The sequence below is a fragment of the Lissotriton helveticus genome, chromosome 5_1 (assembly GCF_964261635.1).
Source record: "Lissotriton helveticus chromosome 5_1, aLisHel1.1, whole genome shotgun sequence".
Lineage (NCBI taxonomy): Eukaryota > Metazoa > Chordata > Amphibia > Caudata > Salamandridae > Lissotriton > Lissotriton helveticus.
This window is the reverse complement of record NC_136065.1, coordinates 363,059,212-363,085,104: the sequence shown is the minus strand read 5'-3', so window position 1 is coordinate 363,085,104 and position 25,893 is coordinate 363,059,212. Positions and strand designations below refer to the sequence as shown.

General features: G+C 44.4%; 1 protein-coding gene across 2 annotated transcripts in view; it reads right to left on the bottom strand.

Moving 5' to 3' along the window:
• Positions 1–25,893, bottom strand: part of TMCO4 (transmembrane and coiled-coil domains 4) — a 443,311-nt gene that overhangs the window by 209,271 nt on the left and 208,147 nt on the right. For both annotated transcript variants that reach the window (XM_078642487.1, XM_078642488.1), the window contains exons 8-10: positions 17,385–17,504; positions 13,571–13,735; positions 7,127–7,263 (exon numbers count right to left, since the gene is read on the bottom strand). In XM_078642487.1, coding sequence (XP_078498613.1) covers positions 7,127–7,263; positions 13,571–13,735; positions 17,385–17,504 — 422 coding nt within the window. The remainder of the gene's footprint in view (positions 1–7,126; positions 7,264–13,570; positions 13,736–17,384; positions 17,505–25,893) is intronic.

Sequence of the window (25,893 nt, the reverse complement as noted above, 5' to 3'; positions counted from 1 at the left end):
AATTAAGCAGAAACCTTTGATGTTTATGGAAAAATCTACGTTGTGAAGAAAGCTGCACACTAAATGCAGATTTTTGGTGATCACATCACCTCTGGAAACCACGCTTTGTTAAGCAGCTGGGAAGATTAGGAGATAGACGACACTTCATGCAAGAGTAGATGGTGACGATTACCATCAGCACTTCTGAGAACACCTATTGAACAGAGTTCAAGCCTAATGGAAGGCATCTGCATTGACAGTGTGACTTTCATGTGCACACCTTCTATACTGCAATCGATTTTTATTGCTCGGAATATGAAAGCAATCATCTTTAAGGTCCAAGATAGGCCTAATGTGGGGTGAACTGCAGTGGCGGCTGGCAATTTTGACAGGGAGTGTGGTGGGTAGGCCACACATACACAGTCATTCACACCCATGCATTCACAAACGTGTGCACACACACACACACACATTCACAACACTCACTCACAACAAAGTCATACAGTTATACACCCATGAAGGCACACATGAAAAGTTTCAAAAGCAGAAAACGTCCCTGTCCTGCTGCTCTGACTGGAAAGCATTGGAGGTCTCAGGAGGGTTGGGACTGCTGCCTTCCCCCTTTGGCTGACCTTATCACAGAGTCGGATGAGTTCTCTGAGAGTTGCTGACCTCACCCTAATTTGTGACTGTGTGTCACACTGATTGATGCTCGGCCCTGGGCACTTCAGGGCTCAAACCTGAAGTGCCCAGGTCCGAGGCAATCAGTGATGCTTCTCCTCATTAGGAGGGGGAGGGCCGCAAGCCACTTTTGCCAGGGTGAGGAGGTCACACACACATGGCTGTCTAAATTCTCAGCCTGGTAAAGTTGAGCTCAGGCAGCCAGGAGCCTGAACCTTTAGCACAAGTCGCCTGGCCGTCCTGAACAAGAAGAGTGTCTGTCTCTGTCAGGCTGAACTTTGCAAAGCCTGACAGATACTCTTCCTCTCTGAAAAAGATATGGATGGGCCTTGGTCGTTCAAGTGACTACCTAGACTCCTCAGGCCTTTTTTCAGATGATTTAGAATCAGCTGAATTGCTCCCAAGAGTAAAAGCCTTTGAATCTCCAACAGCAGCAATTGTGATGACTTCTTAAATAATTATGGCGGGTAAGAATATAAGGCTGGGAGGAAGATATTGTAGCCTGGAAAAGCTAGGCCGTACTACCCTACTACTCTATTTCTGGCATCTGTTTATTTTTATGGCATTATTTTATGACAGTGTGACTTTCACGTACACAAAAGTTTGTGCACCACCCAATTGATATGTTTACCACATACACGGCTCTGCTTCTGTGGAAGTGGGGAGCCTGCACTGTCCTTGACAAAACTTGGAAGCTTTGACAGTATATAAAGTACCTTCCTTTGATAAACAGATAATACTGGAAGCACAAGGGAAAGACAACAATAACATTTATTTTCACAAGTTTAGATAAATAATACAAAGCAGCTCTCTACAAGTGCATATAGTCACTAAAGGTTGGGGATCCCGTTATGATCAATTAGAGCTTTAGAGAAACCAGGGAGATTTTCTCTCCCACCCAAATAGGCTGTCTACAGCTAGTCACCCTGATTCCGGAATTGTTGGCCTCATCTTGCTATCCCCTATGCCTCAACCTATATTATTACTTAAAGGTACATCTACCCCCTAACCACCACCTAATTATATAATCAGCCCATGTGAGTGGGGCACAAACCCACAACTGGGATATCAAGGCCATGGCTAGCTATTAAGATAATACAGGCCCTAAAACGATAGCACCCCAATTCACTCTGCTGTGGGTACCCATTCACTAGTAATGAGTTACCTTGGATTTGACTTGTACATTAAAGCCCCCAACTGGTTCCAGAACACCAGTAACCTGAATCCTGGACACTCATTCGCTCTGTTGACTGACATCACAATGGCGTTGCCTTTGGGACCAGAATGCCGTTTGAGTGCAGGGTTTGGAGTTTCTAAATTTTTGAGACTGTTTTGTAAACAACTCTAATATAATTGCTTAGAGACACAGAGTACTGTCACCTTTCACCCAAGACACCAAGACATGATGACAGAGATCTCTGACACTAAATAATAGGTCATTTTCTTTAGTAATTAAATGGAGCCATGGATACTGATAGACGATGGAGGATGTGCAGGGAAAAGACAACAGGAAAATGAAAATCTATTTTCAATACAGCTTGAAAAAATAAAACGTTGCTTCAGCTGCCTCCATTCAGAATGTTTTTCGAATACACATAACACTCATACATCATACAGAACAGAACACTTGGCACATGCAGCTGTTACACAATACATAAGTCCGGGCACCCAGATGACATGACTCTCATACAGAATATAACAATAATAGATAACAATAGTAAATATGATATATTAATATGACACACAATACTACTCGCAGAATGTCTAGGTAGCTAACTAACTTTGTTTTTAAGATTGGTACTGTTAGAACTGGCTATTTCTGGTAGGCTAAGGCTGAGGCCAAAGCCAGGCAGAAACCACCACTCTAGTCAGGGCAAGGAAGTCACACGCCAAGTTAACCCCTGCTCACCCCCTTGGTAGCTTGGCACGAGCAGTAAGGCTAAACTCGGAGGCGATGTGTAAAGCATTTGCGCCAGCACACAACAGCAACAACATCCTAGGCACACCACAAAAGGAACTCCACACAAGGTTATATTAAAATAACTTTTGTATTGTAAACACACATCAGATAAAAATCACACATGTACATTGTGCCAACTGGCACGGGCAACATTCATAAGGGATTATTTACCAGACAGGGCCACATGGGCAACTGTCCAAAAGTATAGCGTCTTTGCACAGTTTCTCCTAGGGGGCTCGAACCAGAGCCAAAGCCTCCGTGGGTCCCGCCATCTTTGGTGAGGAGCTGGGCGAGCAGACTAGTGCTCTGCCCCTCCCGCCCCCACGTGCATAAAATGGTACACCTTTACAGGGAGCGCAGCGGACGGGCGCAGCGGGCGCGCCGCAGGCGCGCCAAAGGCGAGCCCGTCTGCGCCCGTCCGCGCCGGACCCGCGCCTAGGGCCGGAACCTCTGCACCGGCCGATACCATCTTGACCCCGAGTTATACCTACACCAGCGACGCTCTTAGAGCTTGGAGGTGCGGTTCAAACTCAGCAGGCTGCTCTCCTCTGGAAATGGGGGCCAGCACTGGGAAAGCCCCTAACATATGCCCGAACTGCTCTCAGACTGTCCCAAGACTAAGCTGGGATCCAATTGCGCCCCCCAGGGTCAATAATCAAAAGCCAGTCCGGAAAAGGCACTCCTCGGTTAAGTGTCTTCTACTCAATGCTAGATCCCTGGTTAAACACAGTACGGAAGTAGCGGAGCTAATTCAGGACGCTGGGGTGATGATAGCTTTTATCACAGAGTCCTGGACCAATGCTGCTTCTGGCCCGGACATAGTGATTGCTACCCCGCCGAATTACGTCTGCTACACCCAAAATAGAGAGAAAAAGAAAGGTGGTGGTTTAGCTATTATTTACCATCACTCACTCAGAGGATCCTTCCAACAGGGGCCCGTAGGTCCAGATGAAACGCTTCTTTTTAATTTTACCCTATCTGATCACCAAACCTTTAGAGGATGCTTAGTCTATAGACCCCCTGGGACGAAAGCACCTTTTTTTCTCGCTCTGGGTAAAATACTAGAAACTGCTGCCATTGCCCAAACGTTCACTCTACTAGGTGATTTTAACTTTCACCTAGAATGTGGCTCAGATCTGGATACATGCGAGCTTATTGAGCAGCTACAGGGAGTAGATCTGATGCAATTGGTCAGTGGTCCCACCCATAAGGCAGGGCACACCCTGGACGGTATCTTTTCAAATCATCCGAGCCTTAAAGTACTATCAGTCCAGCCCATACCCTGGTCAGATCATTCAGCAGTCCATTTTAATTTTGTCTTAGCCCCACCTGTGAGATTATCCAGGGTCAGACCTGCTCCACGACAGATTAGGAAATGGAACGACATAAAACAAGAGGAGCTGGAATGTCTATTAAAATCAACCTTGGAGCCGCTCTCAGGAAATTCGGAACAAGCAACCCTGGCCTACACGAAATGGCTCGAGGATGCATGCTTACAACCGGCCCCCCCTAAAACCTTTCTCCCCACGCGGTCCAATCCTTCCGCTCCCTGGTTCTCTGAAGAGATCAGAGACCATAAAATTCTGTGTAAAAAAAAGGAAAAAAATGGCGGATAACTTTTAGCGAGTCAGATAAAAAAATCCTGAATACTGAGCAAAGAGTGTACAAAGAGAAGATCCAGCAAGCGAAACAAAGAAGGTGAGAGAAGCTAGCAATGCCCCAAAGGAGCTTTTTCGAACAGTGTCCTCTTTGACAGTCCCTAAGACCATAGAGGTACCCTCCAGTCTTCCCCTCTGTGAAAAGCTGGCCACTTTCTTTCGTGAAAAAGTCAAAAAAATCTTTTCTCCTTTAGACAGTCAAATAAAAACTCCGGGGGAACTTTCCACAAACAACGCAGAATCAGACAATGGCCTAGAAAAACTTTCGTCTTTCTCTCAAATCAGTGAGAAAGAGGTAATGAGCCGACTTCCGAAGATAAAATCTGGCTCCCCTCACGACCCCTGTCCTGCTGCTATTGTTAAACTAGCGCCAGCTACTATTGCAGCTGGCCTCACGCCCCTCCTTAATCTCCTGCTGGATAGTGGGGAATTCCCCGCAAAATGGAAACGAGCCTCCATCCTACCACTCCTTAAAAAAACCAACTTGGACATAGCCGATTTAAACAACTATCGGCCTATTGCAAGGCTGCCCCTTCCAGCCAAAATCATGGAAGGTTTCTTAAATACGCAGCTAAGCACCTTCCTGAGAATAGGACAACATCTGGACCCATCCCAACATGGGTTCCGTGCAGAACATAGCACGGAATCCGTGGAAGACATTAGAAGAGGCAGAGCCGCCTTGATCCTGCTGGATCTTTCCGCGGCCTTCGACACGGTCCATCACAAGTTGTTGGTGGACCGGTTGAGGGCATGCGGAGTTCAAGATAAGGCGCTGAAGATCCTGCAGGCCTTCCTTTCCAACAGGACTCAGTCAGTGACACTGGGGGATTTTGAATCATGCCCTTTTACACTTCCTTGTGGAGTACCCCAGGGTTCCTCCTTGAGCCCGACCCTTTTTAATGTCTATGTTTCCACTCTAGCCCCGATAATTCGAAACTTCGGCTTCAACCTTACAGCTTATGCCAACCGGGGCCGCCCTGCTCGCACCAACTATGCCCCCCTAGATAGAGGGCTGGACACGGGCCATCGAGAGAGCCTACGGGGCTCTCAAACACATCGCGGGAAGAAGAGAGGAGCGGCCCGCTGCCACGGGGCCGCTCAAACGCTGCCTCGATCAGGCACTGCCATCCGCGGAGCTCCCCGCCTACCCCCAGCCCTTCAAACACTCACCGGGCTGGTCGGGGGGGCTCTGCCTCACACGCGGCTTCCTCTGCTCTTGCTGCAGGGCTCCCTCACCTCACGGGAGCCCTGTCGACCGGCCGCCACGCTTCTCCTCTTCTTGCTGGCAGGCGGGCGGGCAGGCAGACATCTCCAGTCCCCCTCTCTCTCGGCGGCGGCATCTCCGGTCTCCCTCTCCTCACGGGAGACCGGAAGGACACAACATCGTTTCCCTGCGCTCGAGCAGGTGGGATGGGCTCCCGACCTCCTCTCTCTCTCGTGGCACCACTTCCGCCTCCTGGCAGGCCCCGCCCCCGTCCCGGCCGGGCCTGCCTGCCTTCCGGGTTTGCAGCGATCGCGGCGGGGATCACTTCACGGGGGCATAACGAGGGGTGGGCACCCTCGAATCGCAAAATAAACGTAGAAGCGAGGTGGGCACTCACTAAATAATTAAATAAACGGGGTGGCACCCGTCCCCAAAAATATGCAAATCAGCATCAAGGGGGGCAGGAGCGCTTCCCTCCAAGGGAAAACGACAGCGCTCTGCCCAGTAAGTAAATTAAAGCGCTCTCCAAGCGCTGGGTGGGCTCAGACAGCGCCAGGCCCCTCAGGAAGGACCCCACCAGCAAGGAGGGTCCCGGCAGTCCCACGCAAATGCACAGGGTTCAAAGAAAAAGGTCCTGGATCTCCAAAACAAAGGTCCTGGAGGCAAAGTGAAGCAAAGGGGGCCCCGGGAAACCAGAGATCCTCCAAGCATCCAGGTCCATCAGGTATCCAGGGGCTGGGCAGGGCCCAGGGATTCCCCTGAGCCCAAGCAGCAGCACACCCCTGGCAGATTCAAGTCCAAAAACAAGAACATTTTGGAAGGGGACACAGCCCCTTCTTATACACAGAAAAGTCTTTGAAGTCTTTGTGTAGGCAGTGTGAGAACCAGCTAGAACTGGTTATAGGGAAATCCTTTCAGTATCAGGGACAGAGGTGACAGTCGCCCAGCGGGGAGGTGGAGCCAGCATTGTGGTCAGGCAGGCACAGCCCTTCACTATCAGGTGCTATCTCCTCCCACTTCCCTGGCAGCAGATGCTGCCTTTCATCCACGGGCTGACTCAGACAACCTCCTGGGGGCTCTGCAGCCCCTGTCACACTCAAGCCAGACAGTCAATCCACAAGCAGGCCCAGGCACTCTTGGGCCAGGCTCACCAGCCAATCACGTGCCAGCAGACTCACTACACAAATATGCCAACCTCTAAAAGTGGCACTTCTAGACTAGACACAACCATGCCGCACACACCACTACGCAGCATTCAATCTCACGAGTTCACACATATCAAACTCGACCCTGCACTCCCCACACATCAGGAACTACCATGGGCATACATATTCCCCATTCATTCCTGTGGGAGGGCAGGTCACTCACCACACATACACAGAGAGCTCAAGCACTTTACACTGTACCACAGTGAAAAAGTGCGCAGAGGCCTAAAATCACCAACACCAGGTTCCAGAAACAGGCTAGGAAAAAGCAAAAAGTTTAGGGGTGAACCTGCCAAAAGGGCCAGGTCCAACAGGTACTTATTGTACCAATCTCAGAAGGATGAGCAGTTGATTCATCACTTCTGAAAATGAACCAGTTTTGCTGTTTGCAAACACACACATCCAACAGACCATTTAAAAAACATCCTTAGTGTATTACCTGCTGTCGGCTCAGCAGTATATGAGCTAGGTGTTTTCCAACTTCGGCAGATCGGCTCAGGCACACTCCCCAGGGGTTGTCAATGACACTGGCAACAGTGAGTAGGGATGCTGGCCAGGTCAAAGCGGTGACAATACCTGAGAGCAGAGAAGAACATAGCATCAACATCTATAAAAGAGGTCACACAATATCACATACTGCTGAGGAGCACAAACAATCTGGCGTGGCAGTGAAACTCAACAACACAACCAGACAGCGGGGGCACAGGTCCAACAACGGACTTGGAAGAGAAAACACAGTCGATCACAGCCAATTAGAGATGGCACCTAACATAAACCAGGCAGAGAATACACAACGTATCACTCTCAAAATCAAGAGGTCCACAACTACACATCAAGTACATTATATCACATCCAACAAACAGGGCACATGCCAACAGACTAGGTAGATGTGGCACAGAGTATCACATTTAAAAAAGTGTGCACCCAGCACAGCCTGGCAATTAAGGCTGGGCTGTTCCTACTGGAGCATGGTTGAGTCTGATTTACATACGACTGGGTCCAAACTGTGGTGGTATGAAAGGCAAAAGGACAATGGGTTGGAATGCTACCCCGAGTCATTGCCAGTCTTTAGAGTTGTTGCAAGCAATCCTCCCATCATCTTTTGTGTGTTTGAAGCACCACCCTAAGTGGCAAGGGTATGCCCAGACATAAGTTCAGTGCTCATTGTTGCACTGGAACCAGGCTACAATCGACTGAACAGCCCCAATCAGGGCAAAACTGGTCTTTATATTCTTGTGGGAGGACCAGGCCTGGCAGTTCGGGAAGGACAGTTCCTATTGATGCAAGGTCAAGACTGATTTACATATGGCTGGGTCCAAACTGAAGTGGCATGGTGTGCAAAATAATGAAGGACTGGGATACATGCTAAGTATTTACCAGTGGCTGAGATTAATTCAAGCATTCAATCTATTATTTTTTTGTATACTTTTTTGTATACTTCAGTGACCCTCCCGGGGGTGTTGGATGAGGATTTGCCACCCCAAAGGGGCATATAGCCCACTATACACTATGGGCCCGATGTAGGTAAATCTCATTCACCGACTCTAGAATACCGAATTTTACCGATTCGGTATTCTAGATTCAGTAAATGAGATGTAGGTAAAAATTTGGTGATTTTTACTGAATCGGTATGATTCGGTAATTACCGAATCGGTATGAACTGATTCGGTAATTGCCATTGATTCCTATGGGCCTTGAGGCCCATAGGAATCAATGTCAATTACCGAATCTGTAAATACCGATTCGGTAAAATTACCTAATTGTCAAGGGGGACAGGGTGTCACTTTGACACCCTGTGGCACCCCTGATTCTGGCTTGTGTGCCTTGTGACACACATACATGCCCTTAGGGCATGTCTGTGTGCCACATGGCACAGGTGTACATGCACAGATGTGCATGTACACAGGAATTCGTTATTTACCATGAAATAGTATTTCATGGTAAATGACGAGTTCTTAAGGGCCTGTGACACTGTTTTCAGTGCCACCTACATCTAGATTTACCGATTCGGTAAATTTACCGATTCGGTATTTTACCGAATCGGTAAATTTACCGAATTGGTAAATAATAGGCCCCCTACATCTCAATCACCAAATACCGGTCGGTAATGTGGGAAACATTGTTGTGTTTTCATCCTAAGTTTTATGTCTGCAAGAGTTTCTTGGTTAAAAAAACCCTTGTGATATCCACAAGGGTCACACCACCCTTGATTTCCTTGGGTCTCTAGTTTTCAGAAGTGTTTGAGTTTTGTAGGTTTGCCTGGGTGCTGGCTGAACTAGGACCCAAATTCCACAGCCGCCCACATTGCAAAAAAAAAGGGTTGGCTTTGAGTGTAAAAATTAGATTTGTCCATGTTGTGTTTTGGGCTCTTTCCTGGTAGGTTTCCCTGGGAGTCAGCTGAGCTAGGACCCAAAATCCACAGATATCCAAATTGCCCCCTAAAAATTAGATTTTGCAGGGTGCAATGAAATGTCTCATGGTCGCATTCTTGGGCATTTAGTGTCGCAGGGGCTAGGCCCGGCCACACAAGTGGAGTACCATTGTTATCGGGAGACATATGTGTACACAGAATAGTAGAACATGTGTTATTAACAATTGGATTTCTTTGCATTCGTGGCTTCCAAATTTAAGCGAGTGTGCAAAAAAGAACACATTTTACGAAATGCCCAATATGAGAGACCCCAAATTCAGAGGTGTATAAGTACCTACTGGTCCTAGCCTCAGTACCTTGTGTACATTTCAGGAATACATAGGTGTCCATCATACCCATTATACATTCTTTATAATTAACCATGTGGACTGATGTATAGTCTGTACCCAAAGAAAAATCATTGTACGGTGAGGCTAAGTTTTTGTTAACACTCTGCTTGTGTCTTAAAGTTGGAAAGATGGAGATTCTAACAGAGCAAATCTTTTGTTGATGCCATTTTTAGAAAGAAAAAACATACACTTTCTTGCAGAGCGCCTGTTTCCATATTTTTCCCACAAAAAACAAACTATATCTATATTTTTTCTCTGTTCCCTCTATTGGAATCTATAAACCCTTTGTAACTTTAGAATCCCCAAGATATTGGGGAAAAAAGAGTTCGCAAATGTAATGGGGATACCTTTTGTGGAAAAAGAGTTAAGAAGGTGTAAATGTGAGCTACCCCTAACATCTAAAAAGGACTTCGCATTGGGGATAGGGGGCTTAAAGCCCTCGTAGTCAAGAGATTAAAGACTATGGGTTGATTTGGAGTTTGGTGGGCAGGTCACTTCATTCCAAGCTTGACAGATATTCCGTCCGCCCTATTACAAGTGAACATTGAAAATAAAGTAAAACATTATTAATGTATGAAAAAAAATCATTTATGTACAAAACATACTGTAAGTTAACAGTACTGATAATTTTTATATTCAGAAAATATTGGGGAAAATCAAGAACAATAACATACAAAAATTAATGTAAGCCTATACTATCATAAACTGTGCCATGTTCTTGCAATGCTAATGCTCTAATTCAATAAGGTTCATGACCATCTGCTTCCTAGTATAATCTTCTGCTGGTGGTATCACAGCAAGGTCTTAGCCAGGAACATTTTTATAGTCATCGAGTAATTTGACTGTTGTGTAAAATGCAACACACTACGATAACAACAACATCTTTCAATAGACTGTAGTTTAAGGGGTCCATTTAGAGATGGACAGTAATGAAGCATCTGTCAAAATTTGGCAGATGGTATTTCAGCCCAGCTTTCAATTCACATATCTCTTTTGGAGGCAAGAAGCAATGTAACTTTGATAATGGAGAAGGAGCTAGCTCTACCATGAGAAATACCCTCTCCAGCACTTGTATGCCACGGGGCATGTTGTTCGAGTCCTGCAATGCCTGTGGCCGGCCCTCTGATGCCATATCAGTCAAGTTTTGTTCTGTTTTGTCCTGACCATCGTGCACAGCATGGTGGTCCGAGGCTGGAAAAATCTTCCACCGTACAAAATCTCAGCAGGCTCTGGAAACCTAATTTTACATTTTGAAAAACAACCATCCCTTTTTGAGGGTTTGTCTATGGAAAATGTAAAAAATTCTGGTTAGCATGTCAGGCCAGCCTGCATTGGTCAGTTTTCTAGAAAGTGCTACCTCCTTGCTCGCAGAAGTACTTAAAGTGGAAAAGCTTCACCAACCTAGCAGGGAACATCAATATAGCCTCTGATAGTCTATACCTTTGTTGGCCAGAACTAAGGTATAAATTACCTCCTCAGTCTCTGCACTGTCAAAATGGTATCTTAAAAGGCTTTTCAATACTGTGAGGATGTATTATCAGTTTAAAAAAAAGATATATATTTTTTTATTTTCAGTTCCTTAGTACATACAATGAACAGTACCACAATTGTTGGTAACATCAAAACGTTGCCATTGTCAACATAACCCCCCCGCTCCTTTTCTTTGGTGATGGTTTATTTCGATACCATGGCTCTTTCGTAACAACTGTATTCCCCCTTCGGGTCCAAAAGTAACAGACGACTGGGTGCCCCCTCTACATGGGTCCCTCCTCATAACTAACAGTAGGTGCCCCCTGAGTTACTTGTAGTGTGGGTTGTTGCATATATGTCTTGAAACACGTGTTGTCGCCAGATGTATTATCAGTTATCACCTGTATGTACAAAGAAAATATAATAAAAATATCCTGGTACGAAAAAAGGAGACAAAAACCTGTTGTCATCAGGCCCATGCATATATGCAACTCAAAAGGGCAGTATACGTTTGAGCAAACCTACCCAGTAGCCAATTTTGGCTAGCTCTAGGGACGCCATTTTTCTTCTGATATTGTTGTTTTGAACTTAATTAAGCTGCTCTGAGGGGGAAGAAAGTTCCTGCCTTCATCTGCTCATCATCATGTTCAGAACCTGCTGCAAAATGCTACCAAAATCTGCCTGTAACATTCCTGCTGCTATGGCCACTTTCCCTTGAAAGGAACCAGTAGCAGAGAAATGGAAATGCTAAGAAATTTACTGGTGGTGGGACAGCAGCTCAATTAGTAATTTGTGCTTCAAGTTCCTTGATCCTAGCATGTAACCTATAGACAAGCTTGTTGAGGTTGAATCTGTAAAGTTTCAGAACAGACACAGACAGCTGGGGGAGTAAGTGCTGCCCCCTCTTCTTCATGTAGTACATGGCCATCATGTTATTCAGCCTAATGAGACCACTGAGCCCTTGACCAGACTGTAAAAAACGTTTAGGTCTAGGTGGAAGCCAGTAGTAATAGGTAGTTGATGTGTTGACCCAGATACTGAGTGGTCCAGGTACCTTGCATGGTCATATATTTGAACTGTGTGCTCCAACCGGTGAGTGATGCTTGGGTGGTGCTTTTCACCTGCAGACGAGGGTCCAAGAAAGACCTGCCCAGCCACAGATTGTTGCTGTTCCACCAATGAACAGTACGTTGAATGCGTTTGTCAACACCAGATCATCCTACTAACGCCCCGATTGCTAACATTGTGACTATGTGTAGTATGGCATGTGGCACAACTGCTATTAAGGTGGCCATCATACCTAACAAATTCATTACATTCTTTACAGTGAGTGGATGAACAGATAGCATTGCTTATCAGTGCTTCAGATGGAGTATTTGTTGTTTACCTCACATGTGCCAAATACACTACTGCAAGAAAGGAGGCCAAAGTTATGTGTGGTGAATGTGCCTGGCAGAAAACCAAAACATACAGGATTTGGTATAGTGCCTTGAAGGGCATCACATTAGCGCCATGCGTGCAATGCAGGTTAATGTTTGAGAAGTCTAATTTGCCAGCCTGTATAACCATGAATTGTTTAAGTTTTGGCATAATACTCGGAGTACATGTGACAATTTGCAAAACATTTGACAAATGTAAGAGTGTGTGCAAAATATACTAACTATGGGGAGATGTGTTTGAACGTGCCTGTGTAGGTTAGGCAACGTGGTTTATTTCAGAGATGGCTTTAACTGTGGTGTGCCAGGATATGCTGGGTGAGGGACAACATATAAGGGGGTAAAGTGGTGAGGTGTTAGATGTTGGAGTACGAATGGGGCAGTTGGCTAATGTGTGCAATTGCAGATGTGAGTGAGCTGGTTGAGGTGTGCTACATTTGGGGCTGTGATGGAAGAGGTTCTGTATATTAGGTGTGTGGCATGAGCTCAATGACAAGTGGCATTGTTGCACTTGTGTGTGGCTGGAGGATCAGTGTGGTGTATGGTATGCCTCAGTGTGGTATGAGCCTACTGAGGTGCTACATGTCTGTTCTGTTTGACAATGGCTGGGCTGAGTGGGATGTGGTATAAACTTGGTGTTCTGGGTGAAAGCTGTGTGAAGTGTGACATGTTTGGGTAAAAGCTGTGTGAAGTCTGACATGTCTGACTACATGGGTAGCTTGGTGAGGAATAACGTGTTTAGACAGAACATGTGAGCAGAGCAAAATACGTTGTTTGGATAAGAGGTGGGTGTGGATTGGTATGTTTGGTTATATATATATTTAAGCATGGTGAGGTACAGCATGTTTGGGTGTGTGGGGTAAGTTTGTGAGTGGTGTGTTGGGTTATTTTTGGGTGAAACTTGCGGATCTGGGTGAGGTGCAGTATGTTTGGGTGAAATTGATAATGCTGGCGAAATTTGGTCAATCGCAGGGCACCACATAGTTAAGAAACTAAAATAGAGAGCAGTGAAACAGCTCAGAGTGAGGAGAGCTTACAACACTGAGGGTGCCATTCTAAATTCATTCCACCACTGAACTGGAAAACCACATTCAGTATGAGCTGCTGAGACAACCTAATTCACGTCCCTCTTCTGTCCTCCCTAGCTTCTCATTAAACTCTTTAATAATAATATTTTCACCGAAGGCCAACAAACAGAATAGTGGACATCCTCTTACCACTAAGCACAGTATACTTCAGTGCTTCTTGCGCCATCATGTTCACCAGTCCGTTGAGCAATGCGTCCAGGGTGTTTCCCAATTCCATAAGGTACTTGGATTCCCAGGCGAGGCAATACTGCTCGGTGCTCTGCAGCAAGCTCTGCCATGGGGCAGCAAAACTTCCTATGACAAGACAAACAGACAAAGTAAGGGCAGGTAAGGGAATGATGTGGTCCATTTTAGAAAATGCAGACGCATTCTCTTCCTTATGTAAGGTGGGTTATATTACATAGTGACTGTATAGAGAGCACATGGAAACTGATGAATTGTACAAGGCATAAAATTAATAACATGAGGGCGCAAAAGTGCCATTCTGAAGGCGAGACTCAGTCAACAGAAAGTACCACATCCTAATCATCACATTTTTATGGCACAATCTTGACACAACATAAGATACACCTGTACATCTGAGTTAGTAATATCAAGTATGGTGCTTGTATTGCCCAAACTATGAACACAATCATCTCAAGGCAAGTCACTTGCCCTATGTTAAGTGCACAAAACAGATACTGTGTGAATTCTATCAAAGTATATATGGCATAGGCTATGTAATAAGCAACAAAGAGCATGAGTTGGTCATTCTGTAGAGAGCCCCAAAGAGAAAGTTAGTCTAAGAGAAGTTGAACAGCAGGTAGGATTAAATGTTAGCTCGTGTGGTCATGACCACTGAAGATTTTGGTTAAGCGGGAGTAAATTATGCTGGTGGACGAAAGTCGGAGAGTAGACAGAACAGGGTCTTATAATCAAGTGTGGAGTAAAAGGCCGGCCTTGCAATTAACCAAGGGATGCCTGTTTGGCCACACTAGCCCAGCTGCTGGGGTTGTCGAAGGGGTTTGTCATCTCTTAACCTTCGGTAAGAGGAAGGAATACTTTAAGAACTTTCCTGAGGGAGTTTATGGGCAGGGCCAATATGATGAGTAGGGGAAGCCTGTTAAAGAGTTTGGAGGCTAGAACAGCAGTATGTCCACTTCGGTGTATGTGCTTCCATAGAAAGTGGTCAGACAGCTATGGTACTACGCACCCAGCAGGGGATTTGGAATTTTTATTGTCACTAGGTGCCAATGTAGTTTTTGGAGGAGAGGGATGACACAGTCTTTAGTTTTCAGTTCAGCTGTAAATCTAGTGGCAGCATTATGGGCTCTTTGCTGCGCTACCAGTGTCACGGATGATTCAGCATTAGTAAAGTAAGCATACTTGAAATGTGTGGACTCAATTTCTAAGTAAAGATACTGCCAGCACACAGGCTGTTTGAAGACTATAGGACTAACCGGCTGCAAGAACTAACTGGATGAATCTCACAATACAAGTAAATAACATTGGATTTACAATTCAGACCAACACAACTCCTGGTCCTTGAAATTCAATAAGGGGGGAAAATATGCTTACGGTGGCTGTTTTTTAAGTGGTGATGGGTTGTAAGGTGTCAATAAAGCACATTAGCTTTCTGTGTATCCATCAACTTACTGCACTGTCTAATGTCACTGTTAAAGGCCACTAGTTCATGTTACTTAAATATGACCATCTAATGGAGTGGTTGCTTATCTGAGTAAGCGACTGAGTAAGCGACTAGGCAGCCAGCTTGATGCTAAATGCTAAATTCAAAGAGTGAAAACCAAGTAAAAAAAAGAAAAGAAAAAAAGGACTTTGGGGGTGCCAATTTTATGGTTGACCACCTAAGGCACCAATTGCTGGCTGCTAGTACAATCCCACCCATGCTCTGATGTAAGTGGACAAATATTGGTCTGAATAGTGTGCAGTAATGCACCATCTCTGGAAAATATGGCAGGAATGATCATTTCTCTATGAGCTAAGGTTATGTGCGATATTTTTAAATTATGGTATTTAAATAAAATTATTTTTTAATTATGAGAACATAGCCAGCAACTGACCATGTGCCCATAGCTAAAAAAGACAATTTGAAGGCAAAAGTAAGAAAATAAAAATAGTCCCTGCCACAAGCCATAAATATAAGCCATAAAATGGGCATACAAACAGCTAGAGTAGCTTATGAGAGGAAGCAACTAACATTGTTCAAGATTGCCAAACTCAACAAGCAGAACAAGGCCCCCCTGAAAATGAAGCCCAGCTTCAAAGTAGCCCAACCAACCATAAATGAGTGTTGAAAAGTACAGAGAGGAAGATCCTAGACACAAGGAAAAGGGAGTAAGCCTGCAGGTACACAAATGATTCAATATCCTGGATAAAATACGAAATTCATATAACTCTACAGCAAAACACAACTTGTAGACGTAGTCAACCAGGACCACCCCAGAGCACCTCTGTACAGAGCATACCCGGGCCCTGGACACATTCTTTGTTGGGTGGGAAGGGAACAACAGCTGTCCTGTTCAGAGTACAGAATTTGAAAAGACCCCCTCTCTTTCTTTAACCCTCTGTTCTGGTCGACCTTCTGGTGCAAGTGCTCAATTTCTTTCTCTCTAAATTTTTAATTGCATTCTCATATGTTTTTTGTTCATGGAGTTCATTAGAAAAGATATTTAAGGTCATTTCTGCGGTCTGCTTTGTATATGACACTGTCTAGAGACACAACAGGATATTTTGCCATATGAGAAATACTTCGGGTGTTTAGAAAGCAGCATTGGAAGACAGAGATGTGGGGCCTGTCCTTCCTTTTGAAGTTGCTACACATAGATCAGTAACAGTAAATTCGGACAACACATGTGTGCAATATGGACACATTAAGAGTCAATAAAAGAACTGTTTGGATTAGAAGAAAGGTAAATCATTCATCTCTTTACATTCACTGTAAAACATGTACCCATCTGCAAGAAGCAGGGGTCACTGAATGGAGAAACCCTTCATTCTCAGAAGAGAAATTGCATTTTGTAGATAGTATATTATGGTGTGTGGGCTCTTAATCACACCAGACTTCAGGAACCAGAGTTTGAGTTGGGATGGGAGGATGGGACAAATATCACATTGACAGACATCAAAGTGGACAGTTGTTCAGCATTTTCAATTTAGACAACATACAATTTGAATAGAAATCTGAATGCAGCCAGAAACATGATTTACTGATGAAGGGCCAATGGTAGAATTGTAACCCTAGCCATTAGGCCACCCACTACATCAACTTCAGCACATGAGGGTGTTCTGCCCATAGCTTGTAACCTCTAAATCAGATCCACAGAATAGACAATGCAAGTCAATACAATAGAGGTATAAATGTAGATTTTCACACAATGGTGGAAATTTCACCAGTGTAATTGGCACCGCTGGCATTAAGTATTTCCAAACAAATTACCAAATACTACATCACAGTGGCAAAAGTGTCTACATCCTTTCTACTATTGATGCGCAAGAGGTCCAATTTCTGATCTATGGTGCAGGAAGTATTTCTCTTTGATATGCAGTGAAGACCTGGTTTATGACTGAAGCAGGAAGTACCAGTACTGCAGGTGTCCATATGCATATGCTCCTGGAATACACCAGGCAATTCTAAGAAGGCCCCTGAGAAATGGAGAATAACAAGTTGGAATCTATGCTTCTACTCAAACTCTGTCATGTTTATCGCCATTTGTGGGCACTTTATCTCCCACACTTTCTGCCTGCTTTCAGAAAAAGAAATACACGGTGATGGAAATATCAGGCAAACACTTCACTTTTAATCCTGACCCGGCAAGTTTAGGATGGTATAGAAAGAGAAATAAGAAATAACATGTGAAGTTTACCTAAAGATGGCACTCATGGTCTTGGTTTAGTTGCAGAGTACACAGTTTTATGAGAGAAAATGCAACTGCTTCCTTCTTACCATATTTGCCAGTGCACAGCCAACCTGTGATGGCAATGCTGATGTGAAGATGTCTCCCACCAGTCAGTGGCAGGAACTCAAACTCTTCAATGGCCCCAACGCGCTTCTTCATTTTGTACCCTAAGACCAGAAAATCAAGTACCTCAACATTAGAAACCACATCTAATATAAGGTTATAATTAGACAAAAGCACCCCAAGAGAGTAGAGTGTGTATCTCACAGGGAAAGTACAGTTTGTCTCAGTGTGCTTTGCATCTGATTATTAACTACTGTCACCCACTGATTTCTCTAAAAAGTACATCCTTTGCTCTTGACGGCCACACTTACGAAGATTAAGCTCATACTGTGCCTAGCAAGAAATGACCACAGCATAAACAGGCAGCTTGAGAGAATGCAGTGTGTCCTACATACCCCAGCTATTGTGCCTGGGGTCTGTAGTCAGGGGAAGAATTGGTATGAGCCAAGGTAGGTCACAAGATAGCGCCCACCAAATCATGCATTCACAAAGGCTCAGTGAAGTCATCCTTGCTCCCTGTTTGGTACCAGATTGACGACAAAACTGGTCATGAAAAGTGACCAACAAACACAGCTATAGAACCAACACCGTTCAGTTCTGAAAAGAAGTAAAATTAGAAATGTTCATACAGTATAATAAACAAAAGAATTCAATACAAAAAAAGTATAAAAACTGAAAAACTCAACCTGTCCTCTTAACACTCTTCCCATCCCTATATTAAACCAGTTTTCCCCTAAGAAATGGTAAATTAGGTTATTTAGATAATACTGGGTGGAACAAAATGTAGCTGCTATGGAGGGAAAAGTGAGCAAGACTACCAGGAAAATGACAAATGCTATACACAAGGAGAAAATGGACGTGAGGGTCAATAAGTCTCGACACTAATGCAGGCAGATTTTTAAAGACACTTGCCATATTAGGGAAAACAGAAAAGTTAAATTGATGGTTTTTATGATTAAAAGGGTGTATGTGCATATGTATGTTTGTTTCACCAGAGTTCTGAATTGTTGTAGCCCTTTAAGATATCATTTTCAAGTCATTTCTTTCACACATTTTAGCCTCTCAGTGGAACCCTGGGGTTTAGTGAATGAGATTCCCAAGAGAACCAACACCGTCCTCTCAAACATTTTTAAATGATGTACACTGGCTTGTGAGAGATCTTTCCCAAATCATCTTATTCACATTTTAACTAGAAGTTATTGCAACATATTTGTCACAGTGTTTACTATTCCAAGGAGAACGTTTGTCCTCTATTCAGGTGGTGTTAAGATGTTAACACATTCTTAATTAAGTAACCCCTGCACTTTCATACAGTGCATCTGTATATCTAAGCTTTTACAAAATGTGGTTGTATGGCTCAAGGACAAGTCTTACATTTTAGCACTATTTGTGTTTTACCTTATTGTAGGTCACTGTGGAAAGCAGTGATAGGAAAGCTGCTTTTCTACTTGTGTTCAAATTAAGTGAATGTGTCTTACAGATGCTGCTCAGAGCTGGAGACACTACCTGAAAGACCGCTGTCCGTGATTGTATTTAGAGTGGACAGTGAAGAGAGGTGTGTGGCTGGAATGCTGGGCAGTGGAAGATGACTGAGAAAAGAGCATGAGTGAGAGCTTATTATTTTAGAAGAACTCATCAAAAGATGGAGCATAAAATGACAGAATCTCAGGTAAACCATCTGGAGATCCTACGGTATTGTTGTAAAAATGATGTCGCTGGTTCTGCAAGACATCAGACAGGTAGAATGGGAGTATACAGAAAGTGAACGAGGGGCATGTGGCAAGGCTACCCTCTGTGCAGACACCAAGTGCTTAGACTAATCAAGGTCTCAGGTGCACTCTTTTGATAGGCCAGGCCTACAATGTGATATCAATGTAATGTCCTAACTTTGTTCATAGAGCGAGAGCCTAAATAATTTCACTAGAACAAAATACCCCAATAAGATATCGTTCCTGTGTATGTAGAGTTCACCTGCTAATCTGTGGTATCCCTTCAACACCTACAGTATACAAAAAACTATGGCAACTTTATTCTAAAGCTCAAAACAGTCTCAAATCAAAGTTAGAACTATTACTGAATCTGAGGGGAAACCAAGAAGACTACCATAATAATTTGTTACTTGCCTTTGGTAATGCTCTTTTTTTGGTGGATTCTCTATCCACCTGTAGATTCCTCGTCTTTTGAATCCTTTTCAGGTGCCAGACTGGATAGGGAAACTACTGCAATAGCTCTTGTGTGTGGTAGGTGGTACCATCAGCCTCCGCCCGGGAAGGATGAAAAGAAGCAGATATTAGCACCTTCCTTGCACAATGTTTATTTTCCTCCTTTTTTCTGCACCATCAAACATCCAGTATGGCTGACAATACTGAAATGATGACTGGCAGAGAGGAAACCTAACTTGGAACCTTTGTTTGAGCTGAAGTTCAGTTCACAAAACAAGGAAACAGGCAAGTGGTGGGAAATCAGCTGGTGGAGGGAGTATCCGCCGAAAAGAGTGTTACAGAAGGGAAGTCCTGCAGGACCAAACGGGCAAAACAGACCTTTCCTGTGGAACTTAGAGTCGATATAGTAATGTCTGGTGAATATATGAATGGCATGCCATGTAGCAGCTTGATAGATGTTAAAATAGGCTGTAGTCGCATCTTTTTCCCAAGAGGAGTGGGTCCTAAGAGCCTCAAGAGGGTTCTTTTTGTCTAAAGCTTAACACAGTTTAATATAGTGAATAATTCATCTGGATATGGTTAGTTTCTTGAAAGCCTTTCCCTTCTTAGCACCTACAAAGCCAATGAACAGTTGAACATCAATGTGGTACTCATCATCCTATCAATGTAGAAACTAAGGAATACGATAAATCCAACAGCTGTATCTTCTCTTCTTTCTTAGATCGATGAGGTGGAGAGAGGAAAGTGGAAACTGTGATGGACTGTTCTATATGGAAGCGTGACACCATTTTGGAAAGGAGGGATGAATATATCCCAAGAATCAGTCTGTAAGGAAAGCCTGTAGAATATGGAGGTTTAACCGTAAGACGTGAAGCTTACTCATGCGATGCACAGAAGTAACTGTAATGAGGTACACAGTCTAAAGTTAGAAGCCGGAGAATGCAGGCATAGAGTAGCTCAAAAGGCCCCCACATCAGGAAGGTCAAGAACATATTGAGGTCCTCATTGTGGTATGATAAAGGGACAAGAGACAACAATGGGACAGCACTTGAAATTAAGAGTTGCAATCAAAGCCATGGTGCAAGGCAAAGTCCCCGGGGAGCAGAGTTTAATGCAACATACGTTTAGGAATTTGGCACCGAAACAAGTTGCCCTCTATGCTGCAGCCCAAGACATGAGCAGCTTATCAGAATCCCTAGCAGAACCCTGGTGAACCCACAAATGAAGCCAGGGCACAGCCCTCAAGATGTTAGGGCATGCCGCCCCTTTTCCATGCTTAACAAGGACGGTAAAATACTAACACGTATATTGGCCACTCCTTTTTTACCTCACATGCCCAAGCTGATCCATGCTGACATAATACAGCAATTAACATTCATATGCTTTTTTCAATCCTAGATGCTGAGGGCAGCGACAGTGGCCATTGACATTAAAAAAAGCCTTCGACAGCTTATGTTGGGATATCCTATATCGAGTGATGTCGAAAATAGGTCTGGGACCTAGGTTTGTCGAGTGGACTAAGCTCCTCTATTTGGTGCCTACTGCACAAGCTCAAACTGACAATTTCATGTCCAACTCCTATGTTATTGTTTGCCATCGCAGTTGAACCATTTGCTAGCAGCACATGCTCTGGAGCATTCCAACGTGGGTTGGAGCTACAGGGCATTTCACACTACAACACCCGGTATGCAGCCGATATGCGCTTGTTCCTGCACGATGTGGATGCGGATGCGGACGTACCGGGAGTGATAACTCTCCTGCAGCGCTTTGGAAGAGCCTTAGGCCTCTGCATTAATTGTCAGAAATCTTATTTATTCCCGCCTGTAGCGACATGCCCCAGCCTCGAGATCTACGTGGACTTAACTGGGAAGGAACCTTCCTGAAATACCTAGGAGTTACAATTTACCATGACCCTCATGATCTCCTGGACGTTTACATTGGAGCAGCCCTTAGAGCACTCGGAACTAGCGTAGAATTATGGAAGTCCTTACTATTATCCAGGGCAGGAAGAATCGTGGTGGTGAAAAGGGTGGCACTTCTGGCTGCTGCATTACCTTTCCACCCTGCTTATCATTATTCCCTGCTAAATATTTCGGGTCCTAGATTCACTGATGACTTGAACTTACCTACTGGATGGGTAACTGCAAAGCTGCAATGGACAAATTGCAGCCCCCAACAGCAGAGTTTGCACTAGTGGCTCCAGACCTCGAGGCCTATTATTTAGCAGTGCAGCTCCAATGGTTCAACCAATTAATCATTCTCGGATATACCCTGGAGGGTGGGGGGGGGCACCATCTGCTTGGTTCTGAGCTCCCAAACGTTATTTCAGGTCCTTCTGAATACCAGACAACCACTCTATTAGGGTCCCACTGAATTTCAGGTTTTTTGCGTGTACCCGTGCCCATGCACCTTACTCACCGTATCTTACACTACAGGGGTTGGAGCTGGTGGCTAGGGGTGGAGCATTGAGGGGGCTAGCAGAGTGGTCTGCATGGTGGGCTGACCTGGGTATAAGATCCTTACGGAAATGGGGAGCTTCTCCTGTTCAAAGGCTTGTCAGCAACTTTTGAAGTACTGAAGGGTCAATTCTTGTCACACAATGCGGTGGTTACGACACTACGAGACCACTGGAGGACTGGCACAACTGAACCCCCTATTCACAAATGCTGACAGACTCTCTGCATTATGGCTGACCACGTCAAAGCTGTTACATGTCTGTATCAGGCATTGCGGGCTGACATTATGCCGTTTGTGGAACTGAGCGAAAAGTGGGAGGGGACCTCATTCTGCAACTCGCGGACGCAGAATGGGCAGTGGTACTTGCCAACATGTATACAGTATGTCAAAGCGCTAGATTCAAATTAAATTTGACTTTTTCATTAGGACATACCTCACCACTGGTAAAATCATTAGGTTTTACTGAGCGGCCAAGGCGTGCTGCCCAGATGTGGATAGCATGTTGCTGAAATGCCCCATACAGTTTCGACCTGCCCCCTCTCTGATTGAATTTTTGAGACAGGTGGTCAAATGTATTAATGAGACTACCCAAAGGATGACCCACTGTATTCCTATGGCCTGCATGGGTGTGGGTGTGTGTATGGGGGGGATCCTGCACCCAAATAAAAGTAAAATTACTACTAGATTTGTGGACCTGGCTCTGATTCTAGTGAAGCGAGAAATTACTATGCATTGGAAAGCCACTGGGGGCCCTAGGCTGACCAAATTGAGGGATGACCTTATTAAGTGGACAGGATATGAAAGTGCAGTATTATTCCAGGAGGTGAAAAAGGAACGTGGTTCAATTGATAAGACCCCGGAATGGGTCCACCTAGTGGATTGTTTTAAAGAACCTGAGATGGAAACCCCTGACCGTTCCCTACTGCCAGTAGACTAATTAGAGGGGGGTATGTTTAGACACATCTGATCTCTACACAGCATGGGTATGAGAATCTTTGAATATGTAATTTGTATTTCACAGGACAACTAGGGCAGGGACAGGGGCTTGAGAGGTGGGGGAGACTCTAGTATGGTTGAGAAGGTCCGGTCTCAATATTGCTTTATGTACATTATATCGATCTCCTGGGATGTGCCAATTGCCGTTGAATAATGTTTGATGTACAGCACATATTGATTTATATTCTGATATTGAGCCTAAGACCGGGTTGATTGTAATGATGAAAATTAGAATAAAAAATGTAGTTAAAAAAACAAAGATAACCTAAATGTTCTGGTGGGAAGGCATTAATAGCTACCATGTCCACGATTTCCCCAATGAAGGGTAGCCTCTATGTGGATTTGGGTGGTTTTGTTGACGAAGAACCCAAAGTTGAGCAGCAGTGATATTGAACTCTGTGGAAGGTCCATCATCAATAGCCATTTGTCAGGTTACGGGAACACATGTATCAACAACCTGAGAAGTAAGGCTGCAACCACCAACATGAACCTTCTAAAGACCTGATGTGTCAAAGTAAGGCCAAAGGCATGGATGGTATCTTAAAAGTGAGAATGTAATGCAGGTATGGCTTGTGGGACCGCAGGATTCATACACAAAAAAGAGCATCCTGCAGATCCTTGGAAACCATTTAAAATCAGCAGAACTTATGTCTGTCATCATTTTGTATGTCCCCTTTTAAAGAAATGAGTTCAAAACCCTTAGATCCTGATTCAGCCACAGGCCTCCACTTTCTTGGGGACCAGCAATTAACTGGAGTAACAAAGAAGCACATTTCCGCTTTAGGCACTATCTCAATTTTAACCCTGACTAGTAAAATCAACATATCCACAGAGGGGATCTCACTATGTTCTCTTGAAACCAGAATCAGGACACGGGTTAAACGTGGAAGAGCATCCATAAAGGGTAGGGTACAGTGAACTTGGACATTATGAGGGCCCTATTGGTCCATCATGATGAAACACCAGTGAGGCAGACACTGTTGTTCTGTTGCATTGCCAAGCAGAGATGAGGAGGAAAATTGATGCTGCTGCCCTCTCCCCTTTTAGCAGTATATTTTCCTTAGAGACCCCAAACAAATTCTGAAAGTGGCTCTGGATGGTTTGTGATGGCCAAAGTTGATGGGAAGGCAAGTCCTTTAGAATAACCTCTGAACTTCTGGAATAAGAAGTATGCCATTGAGGCAAAATAAGAGAACACACTGTTGCAGAACTATCCTTAAACATCTCCAAGGCAAAGTGGGCTGTCTTCCTGAAGAGCTGGGTCCAATTGAAGGGCATATGCATCTATGAAGGATGGACATCCCCAAAAATCCTGGTCAAGAGCACTGAGATGTGCGTGTGAATGATTACATTGATTCTCATAGCATCAACATGTCTGAGTAATAAAGGTCAAAAAGTAAAACATGTTTGGTTGTGTCCTTTCCATATCAAACTGTTGGCGAAAGAAACCACAGAAGTTCTCTGGTAGCGCTGGCAGACCCTCTTATGCCAACTTGCAGAGCGAGTGGCAATAGTTAATGAGAAGACTAGAAGGTTTTAAAGAATGCGGGAACAGAAGAAAATACGTTCTTGTCCTTTGCATCAATAGTTTTTGAATACTTGTCTGAAGGTGTAGGGGGAAAATAATTTGGGTTAATTTTACAATCAGAACCTTGCACCACAAGAATCTCTGGCATGGCATGTTGTCAGAAATCTTTGGTCAGTCTATGATGTTTAGCAATGGGGCGGCTAACAATTAAGGCTGCACAGGGCTTAGCCCGGGCTACTACTATGGGGCAACCAAAGTCTCTTTGAAAGGCAAAAGGGCCCAGGTTGAAGGTTTTTGTAAGTAAATTAGTTTTTATTTCCTCAAATGAAAGAAGGAATTCTGATGCGCTCCTAATGACTACGGCAATGGAAGTTTTCTATTTAGTAGGAGGATCCCTGGTTAATCAAGAGCAGAGTCAGGCAATGGAACAAGGCCATTGGAATTCTATAAACCTAGATAAAGCCCATGATTAGTATAATGAGGAGTAAATTGTCTACCTCTTACTCATCATCATACGGACCAGCATCATCCATTTCAATTGTGTCAAAGGGCGAAGTGACAATGGCTTAAATGATCTTAAAAAATTGATGTCAATGAAGTGGAGACACAGGGAAGTCATTTTCAATTCATGGCTGCACTTTAGTAATTGAGCATTGAGACATTGGGCAAACTCAATGACGAAGGAGCTGGATCCAAGAATGATGCTACTGTAGCCAGCATCTACCTCGCTGGAGCTGGTGGCAGCACTGATGGTGGAACCTTCGGCACAAGAGTAGAAGTAAGGCCCAGCAGTGGAGACAGATTGGGCAGGATCAGCTGGGAGATGGCCTGCTTGTGGAAGTGTAACTAGAAGTCACAAGGGTTCCATGGGCTCAGTCGGCACACCGAAAGGAGCAGGAGAAAAGTTCTAGATCTGCAACATGGACTCCTTAAAGGCTTGCAGTTCCATTTTCAGCAAAGTTAGACAAAGCTAGGCAGGATTTTTTCCAGGGCAAGGAGCTATGGAGCAATGGGTTAATCTTTATTATATAAAAAGTGAATATATAACATTAATTGTATTGCATTTCTACACTTATACAGCGCTTACTACCCCTATGTGAGATTGCCTACATGGGTAGCATGCTACACCGTGTAGGGTGTGTGGTTGGAAGTGGGTTGTCTTTGTTTTGATGTTGTGTTGGAAGGTTTTTCTATGTGGAGCATTAGGGCTGGACTGGAAACCCATGGCAATTTTCTGGGACAGGCCCGAGGGAGGGGGGGGGGGGTGATTGTGTCAAATATGAGGCCCTGCAGCTTAATAAAACAGGCCCGCAGTGGTGTTGCTTTTGCTACTCGGGCCAATATTGCGGC